Here is an 11,753-nt window from a genome sequence, read left to right on the forward strand (position 1 = left end):
AATAAATAAATAAATAAATAAATAAATAAATAAATAAATAAATATCAGGCACATTCCTTTCTCACCCCAGGTTGACATCAAGGGGAAATAGTTCAAAGAGCAAGCAGATAGAAAAGGCAGAGAGGATACATTGTAGCTAGGCAAAAGGAGAAGTAAGACATCCCAAAGGGCCTCCCCTTCCCCTCAGGAAAATGACAGAACCCATAGAAAAAAGACAGAAAAGGACAGAACCAACCCCAATAGGAAATGGATTTTGACAAGAATTCTGTCTCATTGGCCTATAGAATTTCTCTCTGCTATAAATCTTAAGTTCCATTCCATCATCGTATTTGTCCAAGACCTATAATAATACATTGTTTCCCTTTGTGGCAACCACTATATTTTCATTACTTACTCTTCTTTGTCCTGTAACCAACTTCATGTCCTTCTTTCTCATCCTTACATTCTTCAAATGTCATTATTTATCATCTTTTCAAAAATAGATGGTCAAAATTTTTCTAAAACTTGGTTTTATTTGCATCCTCAGTTTCCCAAATAACTCTGATCTCCAGCTATTTTTACAACTGACAGAGACCAGAAGGCAGGAAATTCAGGAACCTTTTAGAACCTAGTACAGCAACCTCTTGACTCAACTAATTTGATTAATATCTAATCTTTGTAATCACAAAAATCACCAAACTGCTTAAAAATAAAAATGACATATAGACAAATATCAATTCAAATGGAAATATGAAGATAAAATAAAGCATAAATAAAATTAAAGCTTCTAAAACAAAGAAGGGGGCAATAAAACTCCCAATAAAACTCTTGACACAAGGTAAAAGCTGAAATCACAAGTAAACTGGGAGAAACTCGGTGCACTATTATCATCTTGCTTCTTGTTTGCTTGTTCCTAACTTCCTATGATGTTCTTGGTATCCCCGAGCACACAACCTGACATATCTTCCACTAGATGCTGGCTGCCCAAAGACCTTGAACCAATTTCCTGAAGCAGGTGAAGTTTAAAGAGAAGTTTCTCTTAGATTGTTCATTACCAAAATGGTTTATACTTTTGAGAGACAACAGGATGTCCTTTCTGATATGTCTCTTTATGTGCAAGTGAAACATGAGAAGGAGGGGTTTTTTTTTTTTTAAAGGGAGATGTTTGCTAGTCAGACACTACTATGAAGTTGGAGAACAGTGAGTAATGGCCATGGCATGAAAAAGAGCACTGAAGTTATAGGGGGTAGGTAGGCTGTTGTAAGTAAGAGCTTCCAAGGAAAGAAGGGGCGTTGGTCTTACCTGAACGCCTTTTCTCAGTACGGAGACGGAGACTCCACCAATGGGTTTTCTTTGTCTGCCTGTTCTTGAGACCAAGTATCCAAAACTTGTCACGCCCCCTCCTACTGGTAATCCAGTCTTAACGAGGGCGAAGCGTTTGAAGATTGACGAGGCGTTGGCTCTCAGCACCCTAACACAAATAGTCTAGCTGACCCTAGGGTGGGTGTGGAGTCTCCGTCTCTGTACTGAGAAAAGGCGTTCAGGTAAGACCAACGCCTCTTCTCCAGTACAGGAGACGGAGACTCCACCAATGGGACATACCAAAGCCTCACTGTCCCATAGGGCGGGAAAACAGAAAAGGCTCAAGTTGTCTCTACGGAAACCACTTGCTGGAGAACCCTCCTACCAAAGGAGGCGTCCGCCGCAGCGAATCTGTCAATTTTGTACTGGCATATGAACGGAGAGGGCGAGGACCATGTAGCGGCCCTACAAATCTCCTCAATGGACGCTTGAGTGGCCCATGCAGCCGTTGTTGCTGCACTCCGAGTAGAATGTGCGGTAATATGACTTGGAGTCGGCAGAGACGAAGCCTGGTACGCCTCTCCTATGCAGCTCCGGATCCACCTGCCAATGGTGCCGGCGGAGACCTTCTGGCCTAGGGTGCCAGGCCGGAAGGATACCCATAGGGCTTCGGATTTACGGAACGGCTCCGTGCGCTTGATATAATGCCGTAGTGCCCTGCGGACATCCAGTGTGTGCCACTGCCGCTCCAAGTCATGTGACGGATTCGGGCTAAAATTTGGAAGAATCACCTCCTGTGTTCTGTGAAAGGGGGTATTCACTTTTGGGATGAAAGAAGGATCGAGTCGCAAAACAACCCTGTCCTTGTGAAAAATGCATAAATCCGGCCTGACCGACAGTGCGGCCAGCTCAGATATACGCCTGGCCGAAGTAATGGCCACCAAAAAGGCCACCTTTAGTGACAGGTGTCTTAAGGAGACGGTTGCTAATGGTTCAAATGGGGAATTCATGAGCGCGCGAAGGACCCGCGGTAACTCCCAGGATGGATACCTGTGAACCACCGGAGGACAGGTGTTGCAAGCTCCCTTAATAAAGGCACGAATCCTTGGATGGTGAGCTAAGGGAATGGAATCTGCACAAGTGATAAGAGTGGATAAGGCCACCACCTGCCTTCGGATAGTTGCAGGTGCAAGGCCTCTATCCAGTCCATCCAGGAGATAATCAACTATTTGGGGAATTGTCAGTGAATTAATGTCAAATTTTTTCTGACGACACCAATGGCAAAAATTCTGCCAAGTGGTGTCGTAGATACGGTTGGTTGACGGGCGGCGAGCCGCCTGGATAACGGTAATCGCTTGCGAAGAAAATGATTCACATGTCATTATTTGGCGCTCAAGCACCAGACGGCTAGTTGCAGCCATTGCGGGTCTGGATGGCTGATGCTTCCCTGATGTAGTGACACTACGTGATGAGGAATCTTCCACGGGGGCAGTTGAGCCAGATTCACCAAGTCGGCAAACCACGGCCTCTGTGGCCAATACAGAGCCACAAAGAGCACCTCCGCCCGTTCGTGTATGAGTTTGCGGATTGCTGCTGGAATAAGAGGCAGTGGGGGAAATGCGTAAAGAAGGCCCCGTAGCCATGTCACTCGTAGAGCATCCGTCCCTTCTGCCCTGGGGTGGAAGTAGCGGGAGTAAAATCTGAGGAGCTGGGCATTGTCCTGTGAGGCGAATAGATCGAGGACTGGTTGGCCGAACCTGAGGGTGATGGATAAGAACAGGTCCGGGTGCAGCCCCCATTCCGAAGGGTCCATCGTGGCACGACTCAAAAAGTCCGCTTGTCGGTTGTTGACCCCCGATATGTGTTCTGCCCTGAGTGATCCCAGGTTGGGTTCCACCCAGGTGAACATCCTTCTCGCCTCCGTCATCAGGGATCTGGACCGTGTGCCCCCGACGGTTGACGTGCGCCTTGGCCGCTACGTTGTCCGTGCGGACTAGAACGTGACGGCCCTTGATCGAGCGTTTGAAGTGTAACAGAGCTAGATGTATGGCTCTGAGTTCCAACCAGTTGATGCTTTTCTGCAGATCCGCGGTGGACCACCATCCCTGAGCTAACTGAGAATTCAGGTGGGAGCCCCAGCCGTATAGACTGGCATCCGTCGTGATGGTGACTCTTTCCGGTTCTTTGAATAGCGACCCCTTGGTCACAGCTTGAGAGCACCACCAGCGGAGCGCTCTGCGAACGGGAAACGGAACCCTGACCAGTCGACTGGAAGCGCTGGCATTTCGACGTTGGAAGGGGAGAAGAAACCACTGTAGGTCCCGCAGGTGTAGTTTGGCCCAGGGAACGATGGCTATGCAGGAGACCATCTTGCCTAACAACTGGGAAAGTGTTACCAGAGGAACCGTGCGCTGTCGGAATACCTGTCGAGCCAGTTCCATTATGCTGACCGTGCACTCCTGGGAGAGAGAGACCATGCAATCTGATGTGTCGATAATTGCTCCCAGGTGCTGCAGCCTGGACGAGGGAACTGTGTGGCTTTTTTCGAGGTTTATCGAGAAACCATGTTGTTGAAGGGTGCAAATGGTGGTGTGCACGTCTGCTTGGGCTGCCTGGAACGACGTTGCCTGAATGAGAATGTCGTCCAGGTAACATTGGACTCTTACTGGAATTTTTCTTAGTTGAGCCGCTACCACTGCTAGTACCTTCGTGAACACCCTGGGTGCCGACGAGAGGCCAAAAGGAAGAGCCCTGTACTGGTAGTGTTTGCCCATGTAGCAGAAGCGTAGGAATCGATGGTGAGCCAATAGGATTGGGATGTGCAGGTACGCTTCCGTGAGGTCTATCGACGCCAGGAAGTCGCCCTGTCTGATGCCCCCCAGGATGGACTGGAGGGACTGCATTTTGAATTTCTTGTAGATTACATAATGGTTCAGATTTTTTAGGTCGAGGATAGCCCTCCAACCTCCCGAGGTTTTGGGAACCACAAAGAGGATGGAGTAGAACCCCTTGCCCTTGTATTCCGACGGAACCGGTTCTATGGCATGAATCTCCATTAGGTGTTGGATGGCCTCCTGCATGAGCCTGTGCTTGATAGGGTCCCTGGACACCGAACAGGCGGTGAAATGGTCCGGGGGTGTTGTCGCAAATTCCAGGGACAACCCGTGCTGGATGGTTTGCAGAATCCAGTCGTCTGTGGAGGTCTGTTCCCATTGGTGGAAGAAATGTGTTAGTCTTCCTCCAATGGGAAGAGCTTGTGAGGAGTCATTTGGCCTTGCGGTAGCCCCGGCCGGCCCCACGAAATGGCCGCTTGGGCTGGTACTGCTGCCTAGGGCGAGAGCCTGATCTATCGTATGGACGATCATATGGTCTAGCCGGTCTCTGATTGAATGGCCTGGTTGATTGGGCGGCAGGTGCTGCCGCCGACTGACGAAATGGCTGCCTTCGAAAAAAGGACGTGGATTTTTTATCAGACCTTTTGTTTAGGTGGGCCATCACCTTGCGCTTATCTTTGTTTTCCACTAGATAAGGGGCGAGAGCCTCCCCAAACAGGGTGCCACCCGAGTACGGGGCGGTTGCTAAGCGCCACTTGGCTTTGGTATCGGCCTGCCAGTGTTTCAACCATAGCATCCTTCTGGCAATCATGTTGGAAGCTATGGCTCTGGCAAAAAACACTGCCGATTGTAACGTCGCATCCGCCGCGTATTCTGTGGCAGCTACCATCTTGGCCAGGTCCTGGTGAGTTCTCACGTCTTCAACAGGAACCCTGGCCTGTAGTTGAAGCCACAGAAGGGTGGTACGCACAAAAAAGGATGCCGAGGTCGCAGTTTTGATGGCCCATGCTGCCGATTGATGAGTCTTACGGAAGGTCTGCTCCCACCTTTTATCATCGGCTTTGAGTGCCTCTAACAGATCCCCCGCCACAGCCGTCTGGGAACCAAAGGGGTCCAAGCCTCATCCACCTTGGGAATGTCCAATGCATCGGAAAGATCCGTGGATGTTCTGTACAGTCTTTTGTCTGAACTGCTTGCCGATGGGAAAGAGGAAGGTGAAGCCCATTGCTTCTTAATTCCTTCCAGGAAAATTGAGGGGCACGGAACATGGTGCTCCGTCGCCACTTTCTGGAAAAAAAGTGGCCTGGGTGTGGATGTGGGATCAGTCTGAGGTAGTGGAAACTGGTCAGTCCCTATGTTTGCCGTGGCAGTGGCTTTTCGAAGGATTGTTAGAAAATGGTTGGGATTGAATAATCCCCCCGAAGAAGATGTCTCAGGTGGGAGTTCCTCATCTTCTGAAAAGGCAATCTCGGGTGGTTCCTCCTCATAAGGTGATGAGTAACCACTCCCTGATGACTGGGTCGGAGAATCAGGCCCCCGGGTCGCCAGGCACTCCATGGGGGAGGCCACTGAAAGATTGGACAAGTTAGTAGCTGTTAGGTCGTGTGGGCGTGAGCGCTGCGTCAGAGCCCTATCCACCACCTTAGCCAATAACGCCTCCAGACGCCCGTCCGAGAATATGTCCCCTATGTCAGGACCCCTAGGTAAGGTGGGCGCTGGAGAACCGACGGGCTCAGGGTTGACGCCCGAAGTGGCGGCATGATCAGCTGAGGTGGAGGATAGAGTTGACGCCACCAGCATGCCTGGAATGGACCATACTCCCTGACTAGAAGTCGATGGACCCAATGGTAACTCCATCTCGGTGGCCGCCATGCTATCCAAATTTATTTGGGCATGCCTCTGTGCCCTGGAGAACTCCTTCTCCAGGGCCTGGTGCCTACGGCTGGCTTGCTTTTCTGCCAACTTGGAGGACTTCTTAATTGTGTGCTTGGTCTTGGCCTTGCACTTGCCTGCCACCTTCTGGACAGAAGGGAGGTTGCAGCCGTAACCGGGAGGCGGAGGAGTCGTGCCTGAGGACTGGGGCAGCGAGGGTCCTTCCATCCCGTTTGAGCTATCTCAGAACCAAAAGCCGAGATAAAAGCTCTGGCAGGCAAGTTGTTGGCGGAAGCGGTATTGGAGCAAGTACGCGGACTGCCCCCCTGGTCACCCGACCAATGAAATTCTCTCTGGACTATGGTCACGGTAGTTGAGGCAAAGCCGAAGGCACGTTTGGAATCACCTGTTGGGCTCCTCCCGGAGGCCTTAGATGACCAGGCAATGTGCACCAGAACAATCAGCTCCAAATTCTCAGGTCCGGTTTGGACAATTTAAATGATGGCGGCTACCGGGGTGAAGGGGAGACGAACACCACCCAGATGATCCTGTCTGGATCGTTCTTGTGTGCGGCCCGGATTAACCGGCTTAAAATGGACGCCTCTATGCGCCCTCCAATGACTCTTTTAGACTGTGTGCCACGCCCTGCGCACTAGTCAGAAAGAGACAAAATGGAGAAGTAAAGACCACCAAATGCCGGGCGCCTACCCGCAAAATGGCGGACGTAACGTTGCTGAGGGCTGAAACAGGGCTCCAAGGACACTAATCCTCTGTGAGATTCACAGTGATTGTCGCCTCAACTGTCGTCAAGATGGCGGCCGCAAATCCACAGGAAGCTAAAACAGGCCTCCGACAACCTGAAAGGCCAGTTAGCGACCCCGTGGGCGACGTAGGACCCAGGAGAATCGCTACTTTAATAATAGCAGCCGAGGGCAGAATTCAATATTTCTTTTTTGTTTTAAAAGGAAACAGCCGCCGAAAAATGCAGCCAAAATGGCGGCCGCAACTCTTCGGTCGGCTGAGTAGGCTCCGATCAGCCTGAAAAGGACGTAGGAGAGTCAGGACCTAACTGGACCCTGGAAATTCGCCCTAAAGGGAATCGCAAAGCAAGAAAAGAGATTTTGTAGTTTTTGCTAAAGGATTTGGCCGCCAAAATTGCAGCCAAAATGGCGGCCGCAACTTTCCGAGCGGCTAAATAGGCTCCGATCGGCCTGAAAAAGGCCTGAGGAGAGTCAGGATCCAACAGGGCCCTGTGAATCTGTCTCTAAAAGCAGCCGAAGGGAAAATAGAAAGAATTTTTAAGTTTTTGTTAAAGGATTCCGTCGCCGAAATTGCAGCCAAAATGGCGGCCGCAACTTTTCGGACGGCTAATCGGGGCCCCAACAGGCCTGAGAAGGCCTGAGAGAAGCCAGGGGCTTAACTGTGCCCTGAGGGAGAGAACTGGGCAGGTGGAGGAGAGGGTCAACAAGTTGTCTCTGTTGTCCTTCTACCTCCTCCCCCCGCGATAATTGCCCCTTGGGAGGAATGAAGGAAAGTAATTCCACCACCCCTCACCTTCACTTCCCAAGCAAGCTGTTGATAACTTGAGGGAAGATTTAGTAATCTCAAATTGAATTTTTAGAAGTAGCCAATATTAAATAGTGACCTAACCAATGGATAGTATTTGTCTAACCTGATCTAGCAGAGAGCCAAGCCAAAACGAGTCATCAAGAGCGGAGACCAAGTTAAGACTGGATTACCAGTAAGAGGGGGCGTGACAAGTTTTGGATACTTGGTCTCAAGAGCAGGCAGACAAAGAAAACCCATTGGTGGAGTCTCCGTCTCCTGTACTGGAGAAGAGCAGGATATTCTTTGGCCTTCCTTCGGACATAAAGGTTATACTTTTTATGAAATTAATTCATGGTGGAATGTTTAGCTTCTAAATTTAATTCTGGATGAAAGCACTAATCAGGAATGTTGAAAAAAAGGAGAGAATTTGTCTCTTCCAGCTCTATCTGCCATATTATAGCAGGTATAATATGTTGGTGTAGCAGAAGGCAGGAAATGGTGACAATGATTTCTAAAAATTCCATCTTGTTGACTAGGAGCTCCATCCAAGGGTCTGGCAATTTTGAATGGATGTACTGTTTGGAGGGTGAGAACAATGTAGGGATATTGTGTATCACAAATCTGTCTACTGAGATTGCTCAGTCGCGAGCCACTCAGGATTGCATGCCCATTCTGGTGACCACAGATCTGCCTAAACTTATTTTTCATCCATTTGAATAGAAGGAGGCCATATGCTAAATTTGGTAGTCTGAAGATGAGGAGAGTTTTTTTCAATTTGATTGACATGGAAACTCAGTCTCAGTTACAAACTTGCAAAGGGTGAAGGATCAGTTAAAATGATCTGATAGATCCAAATGTTTCCTGAATGACTTTGGGGAATTTCCCATTCATCTGAAGGTAATTTGTTAAAGTCCTTCAGGAGTGTGCAAAGTATTTGAATCCGAACAATGTGGATTTGAAACATCCAGTTTGAAATCCAGAAGAGTCACTTTGATGATTTTGGAAATATTTCATACTCAAGATGCAATGTTTAACTTAACTTAATCAGGAAATATAAGTACAACAGCTGATGGATGCTAGTATCCTGGTTTCCATTTTAGTGTGGAAAATCCTTGTTCAAATATGTACAAAACATCTACTGAAATATTTTAAAGAACCCAAGATAACTTACTCGCAGGTTTTTTATAGGAATGAAGTCCCATTTGATATCTCTACTCAAAGCTGTCACATTTACTCCTCTGGGAATGTATATACTTTGAGTCCGACTACTAATGTCTGTCAAAGGTCTTTGGATACCATCAAAAATTGCTCCCATGATTCCCGGTCCAAGTTCCACAGAAAGTGGTTTGCCAGTGCGAAGCACAGGATCTCCAACTGAAACACCAGCTAAAAAAATTGTTGAGGAAATTACTCTGGAAAACAGTGTCAAATACAATCAGTGTTGGTGTAAATTTTTGTCTAATGATGAGCCAAAAGAAATATTGTTGACATTCCAAAGATTCATTGTTAACCATCTAAACCATACATTTCATGCATAACTCATGTCTGCACATATAATTTTATAAATTCTCCAGCTAATAAATTTTATTTTTTGTTAACTGGTATTATGCATAAGAATATTATTAAATGCTTATAGTTTAACTGTAATTGTTAAACCAGGTCATATTTTATCTTTCCATTACTCTAAAGTTATATCTTAAGCTAAAAAATCTAAGTTGCATATCAGCTAAAAGGATACAGGTTTCCTCATACACCTGGATAGTAGCCATGTCACCCTCCAAACGGATAATCTCTCCTACAAGTTCACTATTGCCAACTCGTACCAGTTCATACATAGCAGCTCCTGCCATGTTGCAAGCAGTGACCACTAAGAAAAACAAAGGAAAGGATTATATAGATTGAATTATGGTTCTAGCTAATAATAGCTGTATATATTTTTTACTATAAATCTGGTCATTTGGCATGAAAGAACTAAGCATTATTTTAATATATAAATGTGAGGATAGGATTCACATCTATTGTTTTCTGAATATGAGCTCAACTAACAAATATCAGACATGCAAAAAAAAACCTAGCAATGTCAGAAAAAAGATGAAGTCACTCTGAAGCACAAAAACTATCTAGCATTCTTCTTCCTTCAGGAACAATAATGGACAAGAAATAGCTGCTCAGCTATTCAGCTGTCAGCTCAATTATATAAAGTTCCCCAGGAGCCCTATTGAACTCTTTATTTAACTTATTGGGCTCAGTTAAAATACTCAATAAGCAGGTAATACAACTTTGCACAAGGTAGATCTAAATGGGTTACTAAGGGATCCACATGAATCTTCTGAATTGATAAAAACATGTTTCTTGCCATTTATCACAGAAATTGAATAAAATCCTTCAGTGAAGAGAACTTCTGAAACTTGGGGTCAGACTGGATCCTGACCAGCTTGCTGTTATAGCCAGATCTATAGTGAAGGATTTGGATGATGCATGTTCGACAGAGAGTATCATAAAGAACTTTCATGAAAATATGTCAGTATGAGCTTTAGTAATGTGCATCATTGTACCTAAAAATGCTGATGAGAACTACAAAAATACTTCCATGTTCTTTTTCTTCAATAGTATAATATAAACAAGTGATTGGCAAAGACAAGCTACACCAGTCATACAACAAGCCACAATTACCTGAGATAATTAAAAGAAGCAGGTGAAAGAAAAAGAGGAAAAGAATCTAGTAACGGTAAGAAAAAAATAATGGTTTCTTAATCTGAGAAATGAATGCTAGAGTAAATTACATTAAACAATAAAATAAATTTATATCTCAGTTCTTGTACAATTCTTTAATTTTGGTTTCTGAAAGATCCTTTGTGTCAAATTTTCTATGTTAATACATCACTACTATCTTCTAATTATTGCAATATTGATAAAAATAATTTGCTAAGCTATCCTATTCCTATTAATATGAACATGAGTAAACATGCATAGAACTGTATTAGTCTCATTAGAATGATATACTCTTTATCTGTAACAGTGTTTTTTGCCATTTGTGAATCTGCATTACCAGATCATCATGCCAGAAGATTTCAAAACTGAGGTTTTTGATAGAACTGTCTATAATTTGTATATTTTCACACAGAACAATGTAAGTTCTCAGTTCCATTCCAACAGCAGTTCAAAAGGAATTAGGTAACAGGATTGGAAGAAAGGTTGCATGATACTGTAGCTTGGAAAAAACAAATAAGTCTTTAATTGGAAAAAGAGCAGAAAGACTTCTGAGAAAGGTAAGGACTTCAAATGAAATACCAGTACTGAGACTAGGAGGTACCCATTAAAGCAAAGGTCTATTAATTTGAAAAAGAATTTTATGCAAGGATTTTACACATGCTCTGAAGCATATAAGTAGTCTTCAATTTATGACCAGACATTTAATGTAAATGTAATCATAAAATGTTGCAGCAGATCCACCCCCATCCCCGTTACAATACCACATTTTGGGCACTTGGCAATCTCTTCGCATTTAAAATTATTGCCCAGTGCCTTGTAGTCATGTCATTGCCAACTGATTCCAATCATTTATTGACTACCATTTGCAGTCTTCTCTGCCAGCTTCATCAGAAAGTCAATGGGGAAGTTGGCAGGGAAGGTTGCAAATGGAGGCGACATTGGATTTGTGGCTGTTTCCCCACTGCACCATGGAATTTCCCTTCCCCTCCATGCAGGGAAGGAAAATCTTCCCATGTTCTGGAGGAATGGACCTCAACACTAGCGAACATCATCATTCCAGAAGGCTCAAAACAGCAAAAGGCAAACATTTAGGACAGAACCGTGCTCTATTCTGTTCATGTCCACACAGAGAATAATAACAAGTATAAAAATATCTCCACCATAGTGAGAGATTCTCATAATGTTTACTATGTGAAAGAGGAAGGCAGAGATTTCTCAACAAGAACAAAGCACTACTTACCAGGCCCTGAGACTCCATAGACATAGCCAAACAAGTTTTCTCTATCTTCATCACGGATTTTGGGGAGTTTAGAGAAATCCATCTTAAATCTTCAATAATCTGGAAAATGAGTGCAGATAATAGGGCATGGGGAGGGAGAGAAAATATTTAATCTTCAGATTTGCAAATCAGATTATCTTGATCAGTATCTAGCAAAGCAGAATGGATGCCATTAATCATTACCACCATTAGAGTTTCTGAGCATAACATGTATTATAACAAGAGAA

The 11,753-nt window shown here is 45.2% G+C and overlaps 1 protein-coding gene across 1 annotated transcript in view; it reads right to left on the reverse strand.

The window, feature by feature from the left end:
• The window catches only part of ATP6V1A (ATPase H+ transporting V1 subunit A), a 55,117-nt gene that overhangs the window by 18,591 nt on the left and 24,773 nt on the right, over positions 1 to 11,753 (reverse strand). Inside the window, exons 2-4 of the mRNA XM_015812120.1 lie at positions 11,488 to 11,586; positions 9,274 to 9,402; positions 8,707 to 8,921 (exon numbers count right to left, since the gene is read on the reverse strand). Of these exons, the coding sequence (XP_015667606.1) occupies positions 8,707 to 8,921; positions 9,274 to 9,402; positions 11,488 to 11,569 (426 nt within the window). The 5' untranslated portion in view covers positions 11,570 to 11,586. The remainder of the gene's footprint in view (positions 1 to 8,706; positions 8,922 to 9,273; positions 9,403 to 11,487; positions 11,587 to 11,753) is intronic.

The sequence above is a fragment of the Protobothrops mucrosquamatus genome, unplaced genomic scaffold (assembly GCF_001527695.2).
Source record: "Protobothrops mucrosquamatus isolate PMUCROS unplaced genomic scaffold, P.Mucros_1.0 scaffold69, whole genome shotgun sequence".
NCBI classification, from domain to species: domain Eukaryota; kingdom Metazoa; phylum Chordata; class Lepidosauria; order Squamata; family Viperidae; genus Protobothrops; species Protobothrops mucrosquamatus.